The sequence below is a fragment of the Panulirus ornatus genome, chromosome 41 (genome assembly GCF_036320965.1).
Source record: "Panulirus ornatus isolate Po-2019 chromosome 41, ASM3632096v1, whole genome shotgun sequence".
Taxonomy (NCBI): Eukaryota; Metazoa; Arthropoda; class Malacostraca; order Decapoda; family Palinuridae; genus Panulirus; species Panulirus ornatus.
In genome coordinates this window covers 11,474,814-11,495,247 of record NC_092264.1, presented here as the reverse complement: position 1 = coordinate 11,495,247, position 20,434 = coordinate 11,474,814, and the positions used below count along the sequence as shown (strand labels likewise).

The window sequence follows — 20,434 nt, the reverse complement described above, 5'->3', positions numbered from 1 at the left end:
CATATACATATATACACGTGTACATAATTCATAGTCTGCCTTTATTCATTCCCATCACCACCCCGCCACACATGTAATAACAACCCCCTCCCCCCTCATGTGTGCGAGGTAGTGCTAGGAAAAGACAACAAAGGCCCCATTCGTTCACACTCAGTCTCTAGCTGTCATGTAATAATGCACCGAAACCACAGCTCCCTTTCCACATCCAGGCCCCACAGAACTTTCCATGGTTTACCCCAGACGCTTCACATACCCTGGTTCAATCCACTGCCAGCATGTCCACCCCGGTATACCACATCGTTCCAATTCACTCTATTCCTTGCCCGCCTTTCACCCTCCTGCATGTTCAGGCCCCGATCACTCAAAATCTTCACTCCATCCTTCCACCTCCAATTTGGTCTCCCACTTCTCCTCCTTCCCTCCACCTCTGACACATATATCCTTTTGGTCAATCTTTCCTCACTCATTCTCTCCATGTGACCGAACCACTTCAAAACACCCTCTCCTGCTCTCTCAACCACACTCTTTTTATTACCACACATCTCTCTTACCCTATTATTACTTACTCGATCAAACCACCTCACACAACATATTGTCCTCAAACATCTCATTTCTAGCACATCCACCCTCCTGCGCACAACTCCATCCATAGCCCACGCCTCGCAACCATACAACATTGTTGGAACCACTATTCCTTCAAACATAGCCATTTTTGCTTTCCGAGATAATGTTCTCGACTTCCACACATTCTTCACACTCCCAGAATTTTCGCCCCCTCCCCCACCCCATTATTCACTTCCGCTTCCATGGTTCCATCTGCCTGTCAAATCCACTCCCAGATATCTAAAACACTTCACTTTCTCCATATTTTCTCCATTCAAACTTACCTCCCAGTTGGCCCTCAACCCTACTGTACCTAATAACCTTACTCTTATTCACATTTACTCTCAACTTTTTTCTCTCACACACTTTACCAAACTCAGTCACCAGCTTCTGCAGTTTCTCACATGAATCAGCCACCAGCACTGTATCATCAGCAAACAACAACTGACTCACTTTCCACGCTCTCTGATCCACAACAGACTGCACACTTGCCCCTCTTTCCAAAACTCTTGCATTCACCTCCCTAACAACCCCATCCATAAACAAATTAAACAACCATGGAGACATCACACACCCCCGCCGCAAACCTACATTCACTGAGAACCAATCACTTTCCTCTCTTCCTACACGTACACATGCCTTACATCCTCCATAAAAACTTTTCACTGCTTCTAACAACTTGCCTCCCACGCCATATATTCTTAATACCTTCCACAGAGCATCTCTATCAACTCTGTCATATGCCTTCTCCAGATCCATAAATGCTACATACAAATCCATTTGCTTTTCTAAGTATTTCTCACATACATTCCTCAAAGCAAACTCCTGATCCACACATCCTCTACCACTTCTGAAACCACACTGCTCTTCCCCAATCTGATGCTCTGTACATGCCTTCACCCTCTCAATCAATACCCTCCCATACAATTTACCAGGAATACTCAACAAACTTATACCTCTGCAATTTGAGCACTCACCTTTGTCCCCTTTGCCTTTGTACAACGGCACTATGCAGGCATTCCGCCAATCCTCAGGCACCTCACCATGAGTCATACATACATTAAATAACCTTACCAACCAGTCAACAACACAGTCACCCCCTTTTTTAATAAATTCCACTGCAATACCATCCAACCCCGCTGCCTTGCCAGCTTTCATCTTCCGCAAAGCTTTCACTACCTCTTCTCTGTTTACCAAATCATTCTCCCTAGCCCTCTCACTTTGCACACCACCTCGACCAAAACACCCTATATCTGCCCTTCTATCATCAAACACATTCAAGAAACCTTCAAAATACTCACTCCATCTCCTCTCACATCACCACTATTTGTTATCACCTCCCCATTAGCCCCCTTCACTGATGTTCCCATTTGTTCCCTTGTCTTATGCACTTTATTTACCTCCTTCCAAAACATCTTTTTATTCTCCCTAAAATTTAATGCTACTTTCTCACCCCAACTCTCAACTCTCACCCCAACTGCCCTCTTTTTCACCTCCAGCACCTTTCTCTTGACCTCCTGCCTCTTTCTCTTATACATCTCCTACTCATTTGCATTATTTCCCTGTAAAAATTGTCCAAATGCCTCTGTCTTCTCTTTCACTAATAATCTTACTTCTTCATCCCACCACTCCCTACCCTTTCTAATCTGCCCAACTCCCACGCTTCTCATGCCACAAGCATCTTTTGCGCAAGCCATCACTGATTCCCTAAATACATCCCATTCCTCCCCCACTCCCCTTACCTCCTTTGTTCTCACCTTTTTCCATTCTGTACTCAGTCTCTCCTGGTACTTCCTCACACAAGTCTCCTTCCCAAGCTCACTTACTCTCACCACCCTCTTCATCCCAACATTCTCTCTTCTTTTCTGAAAACCTCTAGAAATCTTCACCTTTGCCTCCACAAGATAATGATCAGACATCCCTCCAGTTGCACCTCTCAGCACATTAACATCCAAAAGTCTCTCTTTTGCACGCCTATCAATTAACACGTAATCCAATAACGCTCTCTGGCCATCTCTCCTACTTACATACGTATACTTATGTATATCTCTCTTTTTAAACCAAGTATTCCCAATCACCAGTCCTTTCTCAGCACATAAATCTACAAGCTCTTCACCATTTCCATTTACAACACTGAACACTCCATGTATACCAATTATTCCCTCAACTGCCACATTACCCACCTTTGCATTCAAATCACCCATCACTATAACCTGGTCTCGTGCATCAAAACTACTAATACATTCATTCAGCTGCTCCCAAAACACTTGCCTCTCATGATCTTTCTTCTCATGCCCAGGTGCATATGCACCAATAATCACCCATCTCTCTCCATCAACTTTCAATTTTACCCATATCAATCTAGAGTTTGCTTTCTTACACTCTATCACATACTCCCACCACTCCTGTTTCAGGAGTAGTGCTACTCCTTCCCTTGCTCTTGTCCTCTCACTAACCCCTGACTTTACTCCCAAGACATTCCCAAACCACTCTTCCCCTTTACCCTTGAGCTTCGTTTCACTCAGAGCCAAAACATCCAGGTTCCTTTCCTCAAACATACTAGCTATCTCTCCTTTTTTCTCATCTTGGTTACATCCACACACATTTAGACACCCCAATCTGAGACTTCAAGGAGGATGAGCACTCCCTGCGTGACTCCTTCTTCTGTTTCCCCTTTTAGAAAGTTAAAATACAAGGAGGGGAGGGTTTCTGGCCCCCCATTCCACTACAATTTTCTGTCATGAGCTGTAAGGCCAAAGAGGATATGGAAGATGAGAGAGGGATGGAATGGAACACTATGTTGATCTGCATTTTCTGAGATCCTAGGAAATTCCTGGGCCCCCTTTTCGATGCATGGGCCTAGATACAATGTACCCTATGCACTACCCTCTCAGAGTCCCTGTCTCCAGTGAGGTTTACACTTTTTGCCCATCACAAAACATCCATCCTATGGAAGTGGTGAAGAGCTTGTGGATTTGTGTGCTGAAAAAAGACTGGTGATTGGGATTAACTGGTTTAAAAAGAGAGATACAAACTGGCTCAGGCTAGGGTGGTTTCAGGGGAGGAACAGTGTGGTTTCAGAAGTGGCGGATGATGTGTGCATCAGGTGTTTGCTTTGAAAAATGTGTGTGAGAAATACTTAAGAGAAACAGATGGATTTTGTATGACATTTATGGATCTGGAGAAGGCATATGACAGGGTGGATAGAGATGTTTTGAGAAAGGTCTGAAGAGTATATGGTGTGGAAGGTAAGCTGCTAGAAACAGTGAGTTTTTATAAAGGGTGTAAGGCATGTGTACGAGTAGGAAGAGAGAGGGTGATTAGTTCCCAGTGAAGGTTGGTCTGCAGGAGGGGTGTGTGATGTCTCCATGGTTGTTTAATTTGTTTATGGATGGGCTGGTTAAGGAGGTAAATGCAAGAGTCTGGAGAGAGGGGTGAGTATGCAGTCTGTCTGGGATGAAAAGGCCTGGTTAGTGGGTCAGTTCATGTTTGCCAGTGATATTGCACTGGTGGCTGATTCGAGTGAGAAACTGTAGAAGTTGGTAACTGAGTTTGGAAGAGTCTGTGAAAGAAGAAAGTTCAGAGTAAATGAGATTAAGAGCAAGGTTCAGGAGGCTTGAGGAACAAGTTAATTGGGATGTAAGTTTGAAAGGAGAGAAATTGGAGGAAGAAGTGTTTTAGATATCTGGGAGTGGACTTAGCAGCGAATAGAACCATGGAATTGGAAGTAAGTCACAGGGTGGGGGAGGGAGCGAAGGTTCTGCGAGTTATGAAGAACGTGTGGAAAGAGAGAACGTTACCTCGTAGAGCAAAAATGGGTATGTTTGGAGGAATAGTAGTTCTAACAATATTATATGGTTGCGAAGCATGGGCTTTAGATAGGATTGTACGAAGGAGGGTGGATGTGCTGGAAATGAAATGTTTGAAGACAATATGTGGTGTGAGGCGGTTTATGAAACTTAATAGATTGGTAGTACATAATGTGGAAATAATAGGCAGCAAGGTAGTGCCAGGAAAACAGACAATAAAGGCCACTTTCGTTCACACTCAGTCTCTAGCTGTCATGTGTAATGCACCAATACCACAACTCCCTATCCACATACAGGCCCCACAGACCTTTCCATGGTTTACCCTAGACATTTCAAATGCCCTGTTTCAGTCCACTGACAGCATGTCGACCCTGGTATACCACATCATTCCAAGTCACTCTATTTCTTGCATGCCTCTCACCCTCTTGTATGTTCTGGCCCCGATTGTTGAAAATCTTTTTCACTCCATCCTTCCACCTCAATTTAGTCTCTTACATCTCCTTGGTCCCTCCACCTCTGACACATACATCCTCTTTCTCAATCTTTCCTCACTCATTCTCTCTGTACGTCCAAACCATTTCAACATACCTTCTCCTGCTCTCTCAAACACACTCTTTTTATTTCTAAACAACTCTCTTACCCTTTCATTACTTGCTCACACCACATATTGTCCTCAGATATTTCATTTCCAACATATCCACCCTCCTCCATACAACCCTATCTATAGCCCATGCCATGCAACCATATAATACTGTTGGAACTACTATTCCTTAAAGCATACACATTTTTGCTCTCCGAGATAACATTCTCTCCTTCCATACATTCTTCATCGCTTCCAGAACCCTCGTCCCTTCCACTTCCATGGTTCCAAACACTGCTAAGTCCACTCCCAGATATCTAAAACACTTCAATTCCTCCAATTTTTCTCCATTCAAATTTACCTCCCAATCAACTTGTCCTTCAACCCTAGTGAAACTATCAACCTTGATTTATTCACATCTACTCTCAACTTTCTTTTTCATACACTTTTCCAAACTCAGTCACCAACTTCTGCAGTTTCTCACTCGAATCTGCCACCAGAGCTGTAACATCAGTGAACAACAACTGATTCACTTCCCAGGCCCTCTCATCCCAAACAGACAGCATACTCGCCCCTCTTTCCAAAACTCTTGCATTTACCTCCCTAACCACCCCATCCATAAACAAATTAAACAACCATGGGGACACCAAACACCCCTCCTGCAGACCGACCTTCACTGGGCACCAATCACTCTCCTCTCTTCCTACTCGTACACGTGCCTTGCACCCTTGATAAAAACTCACTGCTTCTAGGAGCTTACCTCCCAAACCATATACTCTTAAGACCTTCCACAAAGCATCTTGCCACATACAAAATCCAACTGTTTCTCTAAGTATTTCTCATACACATTCTTCAAAGCAAACAATTGATATACACATCATCTGCCACTTCTGAAACCACACTGGTCCTCCCCTGAAACCACCCTAGCCTGAGCCAGTGTATATCTCTCTTTTTAAACCAGGTATTCCCAATCACCAGTCTTTTTTCAGCACACAAATCCACAAGCTCTTCACCATTTCCTTAGGATGGGTGTTTCATGATGGGCAAAAAGTGTAAACCTCACTGGAGACAGGGCCTCTAAGAGTGTAGTGCAAAGAACACACTGTACCCAGGCCTGTGGGTCCAAAAGGGGGCCCAGGAATTTCCTAAGATCTCAGAAAATGGTGAAGATCAATAGAGTGCTCCATTCCACCCCTCTCTCGTCTTCCATATCCTTTTTGGCCTTACAGCTCATGACATAAATCTGTTGTGGATAAAAAAAAATGAGTGCTCAAATTACAGAGGTATAAGTTTGTTGAGTATTCCTGGCAAATTATATGGGAGGGTATTGATTGAGAGGGTGAAGGCATGTACAGAGCATCAGATTGGGGAAGAGCAGTGTGGTTTCAGAAGTGGTAGAGGATGTGTGGATCAGGTGTTTGCTTTGAAGAATGTATGTGAGAAATACTTAGAAAAGCAAATGGATTTGTATGTAGCATTTATGGATCTGGAGAAGGCATATGATAGAGTTGATAGAGATGCTCTGTGGAAGGTATTAAGAATATATGGTGTGGGAGACAAGTTGTTAGAAGCAGTGAAAAGTTTTTATCAAGGATGTAAGGCATGTGTACGTGTAGGAAGAGAGGAAAGTGATTGGTTCTCAGTGAATGTAGGTTTGCGGCAGGGGTGTGTGATGTCTCCATGGTTGTTTAATTTGTTTATGGATGGGGTTGTTAGGGAGGTGAATGCAAGAGTTTTGGAAAGAGGGGCAAGTATGAAGTCTGTTGGGGATGAGAGAGCTTGGGAAGTGAGTCAGTTGTTCGCTGATGATACAGCGCTGGTGGCTGATTCATGTGAGAAACTGCAGAAGCTGGTGACTGAGTTTGGAAAAGTGTGTGGAAGAAGAAAGTTAAGAGTAAATGTGAATAAGAGCAAGGTTATTAGGTACAGTAGGGTTGAGGGTCAAGTCAATTGGGAGGTGAGTTTGAATGGAGAAAAACTGGAGGAAGTGAAGTGTTTTAGATATCTGGGAGTGGATCTGGCAGCGTATGGAACCATGGAAGCGGAAGTGGATCATAGGGTGGGGGAGGGGGCGAAAATCCTGGGGGCCTTGAAGAATGTGTGGAAGTCGAGAACATTATCTCGGAAAGCAAAAATGGGTATGTTTGAAGGAATAGTGGTTCCAACAATGTTGTATGGTTGCGAGGCGTGGGCTATGGATAGAGTCGTGCGCAGGAGGATGGATGTGCTGGAAATGAGATGTTTGAGGACAATGTGTGGTGTGAGGTGGTTTGATCGAGTGAGTAACGTAAGGGTAAGAGAGATGTGTGGAAATAAAAAGAGCATGGTTGAGAGAGCAGAAGAGGGTGTTTTGAAGTGGTTTGGGCACATGGAGAGGATGAGTGAGGAAAGATTGACCAAGAGGATATATGTGTCGGAGGTGGAGGGAACAAGGAGAAGAGGGAGACCAAATTGGAGGTGGAAAGATGGAGTGAAAAAGATTTTGTGTGATTGGGGCCTGAACATGCAGGAGGGTGAAAGGAGGGCAAGGAATAGAGTGAATTGGAGCGATGTGGTATACCGGGGTTGACGTGCTGTCAGTGGATTGAAGCAAGGCATGTGAAGCGTCTGGGGTAAACCATGGAAAGCTGTGTAGGTATGTATATTTGCGTGTGTGGACGTATGTATATACATGTGTATGGGGGGGGGTTGGGCCATTTCTTTCGTCTGTTTCCTTGCGCTACCTCGCAAACGCGGGAGACAGCGACAAAGTATAATAAATAAATATAAAAATAAATGAATTTTTTAGGTTAACATATACTTTCCACGTATTCCCTGCACGCCGTAGAAGGCGACTAAAAGGGAAGGGAGCAGGGGGCTGGAAATCCTCCCCTCCCATTTTTAATTTTCCAAAAGAAGGAACAAAGAAGGAGGCCAAGTGAGGATATTTCTTCTAAGGCCCAGTCCTCTGTTCTTCACACTACCTCACTACAGCAGGAAATGGCAAATATGTATGAAAAGACTCCATATACTATTTGTTTTATGTGTTTTATCATTAATACGATATTAAGAGAGATTATACTGTGAAGCAAGATGAATACATCTTCCTGACTGCAGTGAGTAGGCCTCTCAATTATATCCAACACTGCAACAAAAGTTTAACAAAAGAGGATGGCTATATGGTAATATCACATCTAATCAACTTGTCCACTGATGCTCAAAACATTAAGCAATTTTATCTTTACTGCTTTTAAAAAATTCAACTAGTAGAATAAAAGATGGAGTGAGAAACGTTGGCCAAGTCTTCCTATTGTTTGCTGCCCTTATGATCCTGGTAAGAAAATTTTGATAAAAAACTTCAATATCTAGGTAGCAGAACAACTTAAAGACACACTGCACAATCAAGTAAATCTTTTTGTAGAATTATTTTCATTTTCATACCTGATTAACCATGTTGTACTTCTTTTTTATCACACTAACCTTTATCTTTTTTCTTATTTTGCTTTGTTGCTGTCTCCCGCATTAGCGAGGTAGCACAAGAAAACAGACGAAAGAATGGCCCAACCCACCCACACACACATGTATATACATACACGTCCACACACGCAAATATACATACCTATACATCTCAATGTAAACATATATATACACACACAGACATATACATATATACACATGTAAATAATTCATAGTCTGCCTTTGTTCATTCCCATCGCCACCTCGCCACACATGGAATAACAACCCCCTCCCCCCTCATGTGTGCGAGGTAGCGCTAGGAAAAGACAACAAAGGCCACATTCATTCACACTCAGTCTCTAGCTGTCATGTAATAATGCACCGAAACCACAGCTCCCTTTCCACATCCAGGCCCCACAGAACATTCCATGGTTTACCCCAATACTTCACATGCCCTGGTTCAATCCATTGACAGCACGTCCACCCCGGTATACCACATCATTCCAATTCACTCTATTCCTTGCACGCCTTTCACCCTCCTGCATGTTTAGGCCCTGATCACTCAAAATCTTTATCACTCCATCCTTCCACCTCCAACTTGGTCTCCCACTTCTCCTCGTTCCCTCCACCTCTGACACATATCCTCTTGGTCAATCTTTCCTCACTCATTCTCTCCATGTGACCAAACCACTTCAAAACACCCTCTTCTGCTCTCTCAACCACACTCTTTTTATTACCACACATCTCTCTTACCCTTACATTATTTACTCGATCAAACCACCTCACACCACATACTGTCCTCAAACATCCCATTTCCAGCACATCCATCCTCCTGCGCACAACTCTATCCATAGCCCATGCCTCGCAACCATACAACATCGTTGGAACCACTATTCCTTCAAACATACCCATTTTGCTTTCCGAGATTATGTTCTCGACTTCCACACATTCTTCAACGCTCCCAGAAATTTCACCCCCTTCCCCACCCTATGATTCACTTCCGCTTCCATGGTTCCATCCGCTGTCAAATCCACTCCCAGATATCTAAAACACTTTACTTCCTCCAGTTTTTCTCCATTCAAACTTACCTCCCAATTGACTTGACCCTCAACCCTACTGTACCTAATAACCTTGCTCTTATTCACATTTACTCTCACCTTTCTTCTTTCACACACCTTACCAAACTCAGTCACCAGCTTCTGCAGTTTCTCACATGAATCAGCCATCAGCACTGTATCATCAGCGAACAACAACTGACTCACTTCCCAAGCTCTCTCTTCCACAACAGACTGCATATCACACTAATCTGTTGCTATAAAAAGATATTGAATAAGAGTATAACTGCATTAACTTTATGCAAAATTAAACCAGCAATATTCTACAAAGTTCATTCCTGCTACACTGAATGTGATAAGTTGAATTATCAAAATACTGAAAGTATAAACATGCACATACCACCATTCGAATGAACTGGCATAATACTTAAGACACCGGAGATCTATTTAATATTGTATCATTTTGAAAAAGGAAAAAGTGCAGGAGACCGTTTACTTTGAAATTCATCAATTTGGAGCACTAACTCTAAAAAGTAATTAAATTGTACATGATTACCACAGAAAGCAAAGGACTGGGATGTTTTGGGGGAGGTTATGTATAGGCTGTCCTACAATCTAAGCTCTTATTAATCAAAAGAACTGAGAATGGTCTTCTAAAGATGACTGCCTCATACATCAATTATTCTCCTTAATCCATACTTATCAAGAAGCCAACAAACAGTGGATAAAGCAACAGCACAAGGACTGAAATTCATCTTTTGATGAATGTATGAGGTATGAATTGTAAGATGTCAACAAAAACATTTTAAGCTTTTTCACAATACTAAGAGAGTCAAAGGGCTGGAATGTTATGGAGGAGGTTAAGTATGGGCTCTCCTACAATCTAGGCTCTTATTCATCAAAAGAACTGAGAATGGTCTTACAAAGATGACTGCCTCTTACATCAATCATTCTCCTGTGTCCCTACTTATTAACATGCTAACATAGTGCATAAAGCAACAACAACAGGACTGTAATTTACCTTTTGATGAATGTATGAGGTATGAGTTGCAAGATGTCAACAAAAAACATGTTAAGCCTTTCTCGCACTACTTGGAGAGTCATTCTATTCGGCTTTATTGTGGGAGATGGTAAGGGTGGCACAAGGTCTCGTAGGACCATGGTCTCATGTGGCCAGTTGATAACAAAAGCACCTAAAGATGTTGATGCTGCCATATGTTTCTTCTTTATGTTCAGACCTGCCATGTAATAACCTAAGAATTAATCTATATCCAATTCCTAATGCTAATATATGATGATTACTTTCTATCTTTAGCATATCCTTAATATATTCAATGCTGAGTTATGCAAGTTGTGCATGCAGGACCTTAAAAAATTAACTATTGCACATCTCCACATCAAGACAAATTAGACCTAACAGGAATGCTTAATGAATCTAAAACAGTAAATATGTTGTGACTATCAGTCATATGAAGTAATCACCACATACTTATATAAAGAAATAGAACTGACAAAAGAATGGGAGTTGCTCACCAAATTGAAATATATATATCAATCCATCTATCATCAATGGCTCCATTCCCAATTGCATGATATGGAGGAGTTGGATACAGCCTTACAGTTAATTCAATGAAATCTTCAAGCCATGTCCAGATGTCAATGATGAAGTATGTCTTATATAAGCACTTTATCACTTGATAAATTAAGATGTAACACGAGATTCTCCATTCATGCCACATCCATGCACAAAATGCCTCCAATGTACAGCCAACTCCACTTCCAACCACGACAGTCAACGTTGTCAATCCTCTCTTTCTGTGAGGTGTGAATTTCCAACCACAACATTCAATGTTGTCAATCTTCTCTCTCTGTGAGGTGTGAACCATGGGAATATCGACTTGCTGTTTCCAAGTTTTCTTAAGTGACCTGTGGTGGGGGGAGCAAGAGTGTGAAGGGGTGGCAAGGTAACAAAGTGAGGAGGGAAAAGTGGTATGGAATACAGAGAAATATGCTCATAGTTGACACCTACATACAACGCAATATTTTGTGAAGGAAATATAGAAATAAGCATGACTGACAAAAAAATGCATTGCAAATTAGGACATTATTTGCAGCTTGTGGTAGAGGTCTGAATAATTGTTGATAATTTAACTCCCCCCACTTTAATTAGCACAAAATGGGCACAAAATGGGCACACATGTCACTAACTCAAGAGTGACATTTGCACTTGCTCATTATGTCATGGGGATGGCTCTTATGACTTATGTAGTAGTAAAAAGATGCATTTGAATAGTTACTTAACCATTTTGTTCTCAATAATTACCCAAGAAGCTGTCAAACATTTTTAAGTCTAATGAACATGAAAAAGGAATATCATTTTGCAGCACATCACCTGCTCCATGTAGTGTTCCACAGTTTACAGCCTGTAACTAAAGCATGGGGGTTGCTATAAGATGGTGGTGTGCAGAGTGAGAAATTGTGATGTCAAGAGGAGTAGGGTCAAAACCTCACAGGTGCAGTGACAAGCTGAGTAAGCAACATTTATTATGGAAATGTAGAAACGTCCAGGGTAAACAATGGACAGGTCTGTGGGGCCTGGAACTGTGGTTTTGGTGCATTTAACATGACAGCGTGAGTACGGATGTGAGATGAGCACTTTCTTCCTCTGTTATCTAGCCCTAACTTGCTGATGCAGGATGAAAAGAATGTATATGTATAATTCATTCTTTTCCTTCGTAAATTTATGCTGTTTCCTATGGGATGCAGTGGCATTGGGAATGGAGAACGGTGAACAAGAATACGAACATGTATGTATGTGGATGTATATGGATGGGTATACATATATCATTATTAATGTATTATTATTATACTTTGTTGCTGTCTCCTGCGTTAGGGAAAAGATGAAAGAATGGCCCAACCCACCCACATTCACATGTATATACATACACGTCCACACACACACATATACATACCTATACATTTCAAAGTATACATATATATACATACACAGACATATACATATATACGCATGTACAGAATTCATACTTGCTGCCTTTATTCATTCCTGTCGCCACCCCACCACACATGAAATGAAAACTCCCTCCCCAGCACGGGCGCAAAGTAGTGCAAGGAAAAGACAACAAAGGCCACATTTGTTCACACTCAGTCTCTAGCTGTCATGTATAATGCACCAAAACCACAGCTCCCTTTCCACATACAGGCTCCACAACAATCCATGGTATACCCCAGACGCTTCACATGGCCTGGTTTAATCCATTGACAGCACGTTGACCTCAGTATACCACATCGTTCCAATTTACTCTATTCCCTGCATGCCTTTCACCCTCCATCATGTTCAGGCCCCAATCACTCAAAACCTTTTTCACTTCATCCTGCCACTTCCAATTTGGTCTCTCACTTCTCCTCATTTCCTCCATCTATATCTATTTCTTTATTTATTCATTTTGCTTTGTCGCTGTCTCCCGCTTTAGCAAGGTAGCGCAAGGACACAGATGAAAGAATGTGCCAACCCACCCACATACACATGTATATACATACACGTCCACACACGCAAATATACATACCTATACATCTCAACATATACATACATATATATACACACACAGACATATACATATATACACATGTACATAATTCGTACTGTCTGCCTTTATTCATTCCCATCGCCACCTCACCACACATGAAAATAACAACCCCTTCCCCCCTCAAGTGTGCGAGGAAGTGCTAAGAAAGGACAACAAAGGCCACATTCGTTCAAATCCAGTCTCTAGCTGTCATGTAATAATGCACCGAAACCACAGCTCCCTTTCCACATCCAGGCCCCACACAACTTTCCATGGTCTACCCCAGACACTTCACATGCCCTGGTTCAATCCATTGACAGCACGTCGACTCCGGTATACTACAGCGTTCCAATTCACTCTATTCCTTGCATACCTTTCACCCTCCTGTATGTTCAGGCCCCAGTCACTCAAAATCTTTTTCACTCCATCTTTCAACCTCCAATTTGGTCTCCCACTTCTCCTCGTTTCCTCCACCTCTGTCACATATATCCTCTTGGTCAATCTTTCCTCACTCATTCTCTCCATGTGACCAAACCATTTCAAAACACCCTCCTCTGCTCTCTTGACCACACTCTTTTTATTACCACACATCTCTCTTACCCTATCATTACTTACTCGATCAAACCATCTCACAGCACAAATTGTCCTCAAACATCTCATTTCCAGCACATCCACCCTCCTCCGCACAACTCTAACCATAGCCCATGCCTCGCAACCATATAACATTGTTGGAACCACTATTCCTTCAAACATAACCATTTTTGCTTTCCGAGATAATGTTCTTGACTTCCACACATTCTTCTCTGTTTACCAAATCATTTTCCCTATCCCTCTCACTTCGCATACCACCTCAACCAAAACACCCAACATCTGCCACTCTATCATCAAACACATTCAACAAACCTTCAAAATACTCACTCCATCTCCTTCTCACATCACCACTACTCATTATCACCTCTCCATTTTCCCCCTTCACTGATGTTCCCATTTGATCCCTTGTCTTATGCACTTTATTTATCTCCTTCCAAAACATCTTTTTATTCTCCCTGAAATTTAATGATACTTTCTCACCCCAACTCTCATTTACCCTCTTTTTCACCTCTTGTACCCTTCTCTTGACCTCCTGCCTCTTTCTTTTATAGATCTCCCAGTCATTTGCATTATTTCCGTGCAAAAACCATGCAAATGCCTCTCTCTTCTCTTTCACTAATAATCTTACTTCATCCCACCACTCACTACCTTTTCTAATCTGCCCACCTCCCACATTTCTCATGCCACAAGCATCTTTTGCTTCCCTAAGTACATCCCATTCCTCCCCCACTCCCCTTATATATATATATATATATATTTTTTTTTTTTTTTGCTTTGTCGCTGTCTCCCGCGTTTGCGAGGTAGCGCAAGGAAACAGACGAAAGAAATGGCCCAACCCACCCCCATACACATGTATATACATATGTCCACAAACGCAAATATACATACCTACACAGCTTTCCATGGTTTACCCCAGACGCTTCACATGCCTTGATTCAATCCACTGACAGCACGTCAACCCCGGTATACCACATCGCTCCAATTCACTCCATTCCTTGCCCTCCTTTCACCCTCCTGCATGTTCAGGCCCCGATCACACAAAATCTTTTTCATTCCATCTTTCCACCTCCAATTTGGTCTCCCTCTTCTCCTCGTTCCCTCCACCTCCGACACGTATATCCTCTTGGTCAATCTTTCCTCACTCATTCTCTCCATGTGACCAAACCATTTCAAAACACCCTCTTCTGCTCTCTCAACCACGCTCTTTTTATTTCCACACATCTCTCTTACCCTTACGTTACTTACTCGATCAAACCACCTCACACCACACGTTGTCCTCAAACATCTCATTTCCAGCACATATATATATATATATATATATATATATATATATATATATATATATATATATATATATATATATATATATATATTTTTTTTTTTCGCTCTGTCGCTGTCTCCCGCGTCCGCGAGGTAGCGCAAGGAAACAGACGAAAGAAACGGCCCAACCCACCCCCACACACATGCACACACACACGTCCACACACGCAAATATACACACCTACACAGCCCTCCACGGTTCACCCCAGACGCCCCGACTCAACCCACCGACAGCACGTCAACCCCGGCACACCACATCGATCCAATTCACTTCACTCCCCGCCCCCACCCCCCGCACGCCCAGGCCCCGATCACACAAAACCCACCCACTCCATCCCCACACCCCTAATCCGGCCCCCCACCCCTCCTCGCTCCCCCCACCACCGACACACACATCCTCCTGGTCAATCCCTCCTCACTCACTCTCTCCATGCGCCCAAACCACTTCAAAACACCCCCCTCCACCCCCTCAACCACGTTCCCCCCATTTCCACACATCTCTCCCACCCCCACGCCACATACTCGATCAAACCACCCCACATCACACATCACATATTTTTTTTTTTTTTTCAAACTATTTGCCATTTCCCGCGTTAGCGAGGTAGCATTAAGAACAGAGGACTGGGCCTTTGAGGGAATATCCTCACCTGGCCCCCTTCTCTGTTCCTTCTTTTGGAAAATTAAAAAAAAAAACGAGAGGGGAGGATTTCCAGCCCCCCCGCTCCCTCCCCTTTTAGTCGCCTTCTACGACACGCAGGGAATACGTGGGAAGTATTCTTTCTCCCCTATCCCCAAGGATAGGGGAGAAATACAAAACATAATGATATTACATAAAACGAAAAAAAGCTTTGTCTAGAGCCAACATGAGTTGAAAAATCTTTTTTAAGTACAACTTTGACTTCAAGAGGTTGCATCAGGAAAAGGAAAACAATAGCTTCATTTGCACACATCCATTCCCTAAGTACAATAAATAATGCATCAAAATGAAAGCCCATTAGACTACACTACAGTCTACATTGACTATCTCATATGCCCTGGTTCAGCCCAAGGACAGCACATTAATGCAATTTACTCAATCCCACACACACCTCTCGCCCTTTTCATTGTTCAGGCCCTAATAACCTATAGCATCTCCCACTTCATCCTTCCATTTCCTTCTTGGCCACTCCCTTCCCTTTCTCACTCCACTTCTTGCATGTAAATCCTCTTAGTCAGTCTTCTCTCACTTATTCCCTCTCTATGTCTGAACCATCTCAGCACACACTGGTCAGCTCTCTCAATCACAGTATACCTAATGCCAAACTTTCTAACACAGTCATTCTTTATAGAATCAACCCATCTCACACAGTTTATAGTCAGGCATTTCATTTTCAAAGTATCTTGCCTCCCTCTTCTGTTCTTTTGCATTCATGGCCCAAGACACATCCATACACTACTGTTGGGACTACAATACCTTCAAACATACTCATCCTTGCCTTAACAGACAATGACCTCTCCTTCCACACACTCCTAAATGCATCAGGAACTTAGCCTCCTCTCCCACTCTATGACTCACTTCAGCCCTCATGGTTCTATCTACTGCTAAATTCACTCCCAGGTACCTGAAGCATTCTATTCCCTCCAGGTCCTCCCCATTCAAAAACTCTTAAACCATCCTGTGTCATCCCCTGTAGCACCTCATTACCTTAAATTTGTTCATATATACTCTCAACTTCCTCCTTTCAAGCTCTCCCCCAAACAAACACCAACTTCTTGAGTGTCCTTCTCAAGTCTGCAACCACAGCAGCATCACCAACAAACACCTACTGATTCATCTCCAATGCCCAAAAATCCATCCTCAGTACACTGAATATATTCAAACCACCTTCCAGGATTCTGTAAATTTCATCATACACCCTCTCTGGACCCATAAAAGTCACATACAATTCATTCTTTCTCCAAGTATTTCTTAAGCAAATTCTTCGAAGTAAACTCTTGGTCTACACATCCATATGGTCCAAAGTGAGGTGCCTGAGGACTGAAGAAATGAAAGTATAGAAAGAAATGAAAGTATATATGTATGTATATATATTTATCCCAGGGGATAGGGGAGAAAGAATACTTCCCACGTATTCCCTGCGTGTCATAGAAGGGAAGGGAGCGGGGGGCTGGAAATCCTCCCCTCTCGTTTTTTTTTTTCTTTAATTTTCCAAAAGAAGGAACAGAGAAGGGGGCCAGGTGAGGATATTCCCTCAAAGGCCCAGTCCTCTGTTCTTAACGCTACCTCGCTATCGCAGGAAATGGCAAATAGTGTGAAAGAAAAGAAAGATATATATATATATATATATATATATATATATATATATATATATATATATATATATATATACATATATATATATATTTTTTTTTTTTTTTTTTTTTCCAAAAGAAGGAACAGAGAAGAGGGCCAGGTGAGGATATTCCCTCAAAGGCCCAGTCCTCTGTTCTTAACGCTACCTCGCTATCGCGGGAAATAGCAAATAGTATGAAAAAAAGAAAAAAAAAAAAAAAATATATATATATATATATATATATATATATATATATATATATATATATATATATATATATATATATTTTTTTTTTTTTGCTTTGTCGCTGTCTCCCGCGTTTGCGAGGTAGCGCAAGGAAACAGAAGAAAGAAATGGCCCAACCCACCCCATACACATGTATATACATACATCCACACACACGCAAATATACATACCTACACAGCTTTCCATGGTTTACCCCAGACGCTTCACATGCCTTGATTCAATCCACTGACAGCACATCAACCCCGGTATACCACATCGCTCCAATTCACTCTATTCCTTGCCCGCCTTTCACCCTCCTGCATGTTCAGGCCCCGATCACACAAAATCTTTTTCACTCCATCTTTCCACCTCCAATTTGGTCTCCCTCTTCTCCTCGTTCCCTCCACCTCCGACACATATATCCTCTTGGTCAATCTTTCCTCACTCATTCTCTCCATGTGACCAAACCATTTCAAAACACCCTCTTCTGCTCTCTCAACCACGCTCTTTTTATTTCCACACATCTCTCTTACCCTTACGTTACTTACTCGATCAAACCACCTCACACAACACATTGTCCTCAAACATCTCATTTCCAGCACATCCATCCTCCTGCGCACAATTCTATCCATAGTCCACGCCTCGCAACCATACAACATTGTTGGAACCACTATTCCTTCAAACATACCCATTTTTGCTTTCCAAGATAATGTTCTCGACTTCCACACATTCTTCAAGGCTCCCAAAATTTTCGCCCCCTCCCCCACCCTATGATCCACTTCCGCGTCCATGGTTCCATCCACTGCCAGATCCACTCCCACATATCTAAAACACTTCACTTCCTCCAGTTTTTCTCCATTCAAACTCACCTCCCAATTGACTTGACCCTCAACCCTACTGTACCTAATAACCTTGCTCTTATTCACATTTACTCTTAACTTTCTTCTTTCACACACTTTACCAAACTCAGTCACCAGCTTCTGCAGTTTCTCACATGAATCAGCCACCAGCGCAGTATCATCAGCGAACAACAACTGACTCACTTCCCAAGCTCTCTCATCCCCAACAGACTTCATACTTGCCCCTCTTTCCAAAACTCTTGCATTCACCTCCCTAACAACCCCATCCATAAACAAATTAAACAACCATGGAGACATCACACACCCCTGCCGCAAGCCTACATTCACTGAGAACCAATCACTTTCCTCTCTTCCTACACGTACACATGCCTTACATCCTCGATAAAAACTTTTCACTGCTTCTAACAACTTGCCTCCCACACCATATATTCTTAATACCTTCCACAGAGCATCTCTATCAACTCTATCATATGCCTTCTCCAGATCCATAAATGCTACATACAAATCCATTTGCTTTTCTAAGTATTTCTCACATACATTCTTCAAAGCAAACACCTGATCCACACATCCTCTACCACTTCTGAAACCACACTGCTCTTCCCCAATCTGATGCTCTGTACATGCCTTCACCCTCTCAATCAATACCCTCCCATATAATTTACCAGGAATACTCAACAAACTTATACCTCTGTAATTTGAGCACTCACTCTTATCCCCTTTGCCTTTGTACAATGGCACTTTACACTACCTCGCTATCGCGGGAAATGGCGAATAGTGTGAAAAAAAAAAATATATATATATATATATATATATATATATATATATATTTTTTTTTTTTTCTTATACTTTGTCGCTGTCTCCTGCGTTTGCGAGGTAGCGCAAGGAAACAGATGAAAGAAATGGCCCAACCCCCCCATACACATGTATATACATACTTCCACACACGCAAATATACATACCTACACAGCTTTCCATGGTTTACCCCAGACGCTTCACATGTTTTGATTCAATCCACTGACAGCACGTCAACCCCGGTATACCACATCGCTCCAATTCACTCTATTCCTTGCCCTCCTTTCACCCTCCTGCATGTTCAGGCCCCGATCACACAAAATATTTTTCACTCCAGCTTTCCACCTCCAATTTGGTCTCCCACTTCTTCTCTTTCCCTCCACTTCTGACACATATATCCTCTTGGTCAATCTTTCCTCACTCATTCTCTCCATGTGACAAAACCATTTCAAAACACCCTCTTCTGCCCTCTCAACCACACTCTTTTTATTACCACACATCTCTCTTACCCTTACATTACTTACTCGATCAAACCACCTCACACCACATATTGTCCTCAAACATCTCATTTCCAGCACATCCACCCTACTGCGCACAGCTCTATCTATAGCCCACGCCTTGTAACCATACAACATTGTTGGAACCACTATTCCTTCAAACATACCCATTTTTGCTTTCCGAGATAATGTTCTCAACTTCCACACATTCTTCAAGGCTCCCAGAATTTTCATCCCCTCCCCCACCCTATGATTCACTTCCGCTTCCATGGTTCCATCAGCTGCCAAATCCACTCCCACATATCTAAAACACTTTACTTCCTCCAGTTTTTCTCCACTCAAACTTACCTCCAAATTGACTTGACCCTCAACCCTACTGTACCTAATAACCTTGCTCTTATTCACATTTGCTCTCAACTTCCTTCTTCCACACACTTTACCAAACTCAGTCACCAGCTTCTGCAGTTTCTCAAATGAATCAGACACCAGCGCTGTATCATCAGCGAACAACAACTGACTCACTTCCCAAGTTCTCTCCTCAACAACAGACTGCATACTTGCCCCTCTTTCCAAAACTCTTGCATTCACCTCCCTAACCCCATCCATAAACAAATTAAACAACCATGGAGACATCACACACCCCTGCTGCAAACCTACATTCACTGAGAACCAATCACTTTCCTCTCCTCCTACACGTACACATGCCTTACATCCTTGATAAAAACTTTTCACTGCTTCTATCAACTTGCCTCCCACACAATATACTCTTAA

The 20,434-nt window shown here is 42.4% G+C and overlaps 1 protein-coding gene across 6 annotated transcripts in view; it reads right to left on the bottom strand.

Annotated features, from left to right (window-relative positions):
- The window catches only part of LOC139761678 (uncharacterized), a 293,203-nt gene that overhangs the window by 98,315 nt on the left and 174,454 nt on the right, over positions 1-20,434 (bottom strand). For all 6 annotated transcript variants that reach the window (XM_071686006.1, XM_071686007.1, XM_071686009.1 and 3 more), the window contains exon 4: positions 10,504-10,720. In XM_071686006.1, coding sequence (XP_071542107.1) covers positions 10,504-10,720 — 217 coding nt within the window. The remainder of the gene's footprint in view (positions 1-10,503; positions 10,721-20,434) is intronic.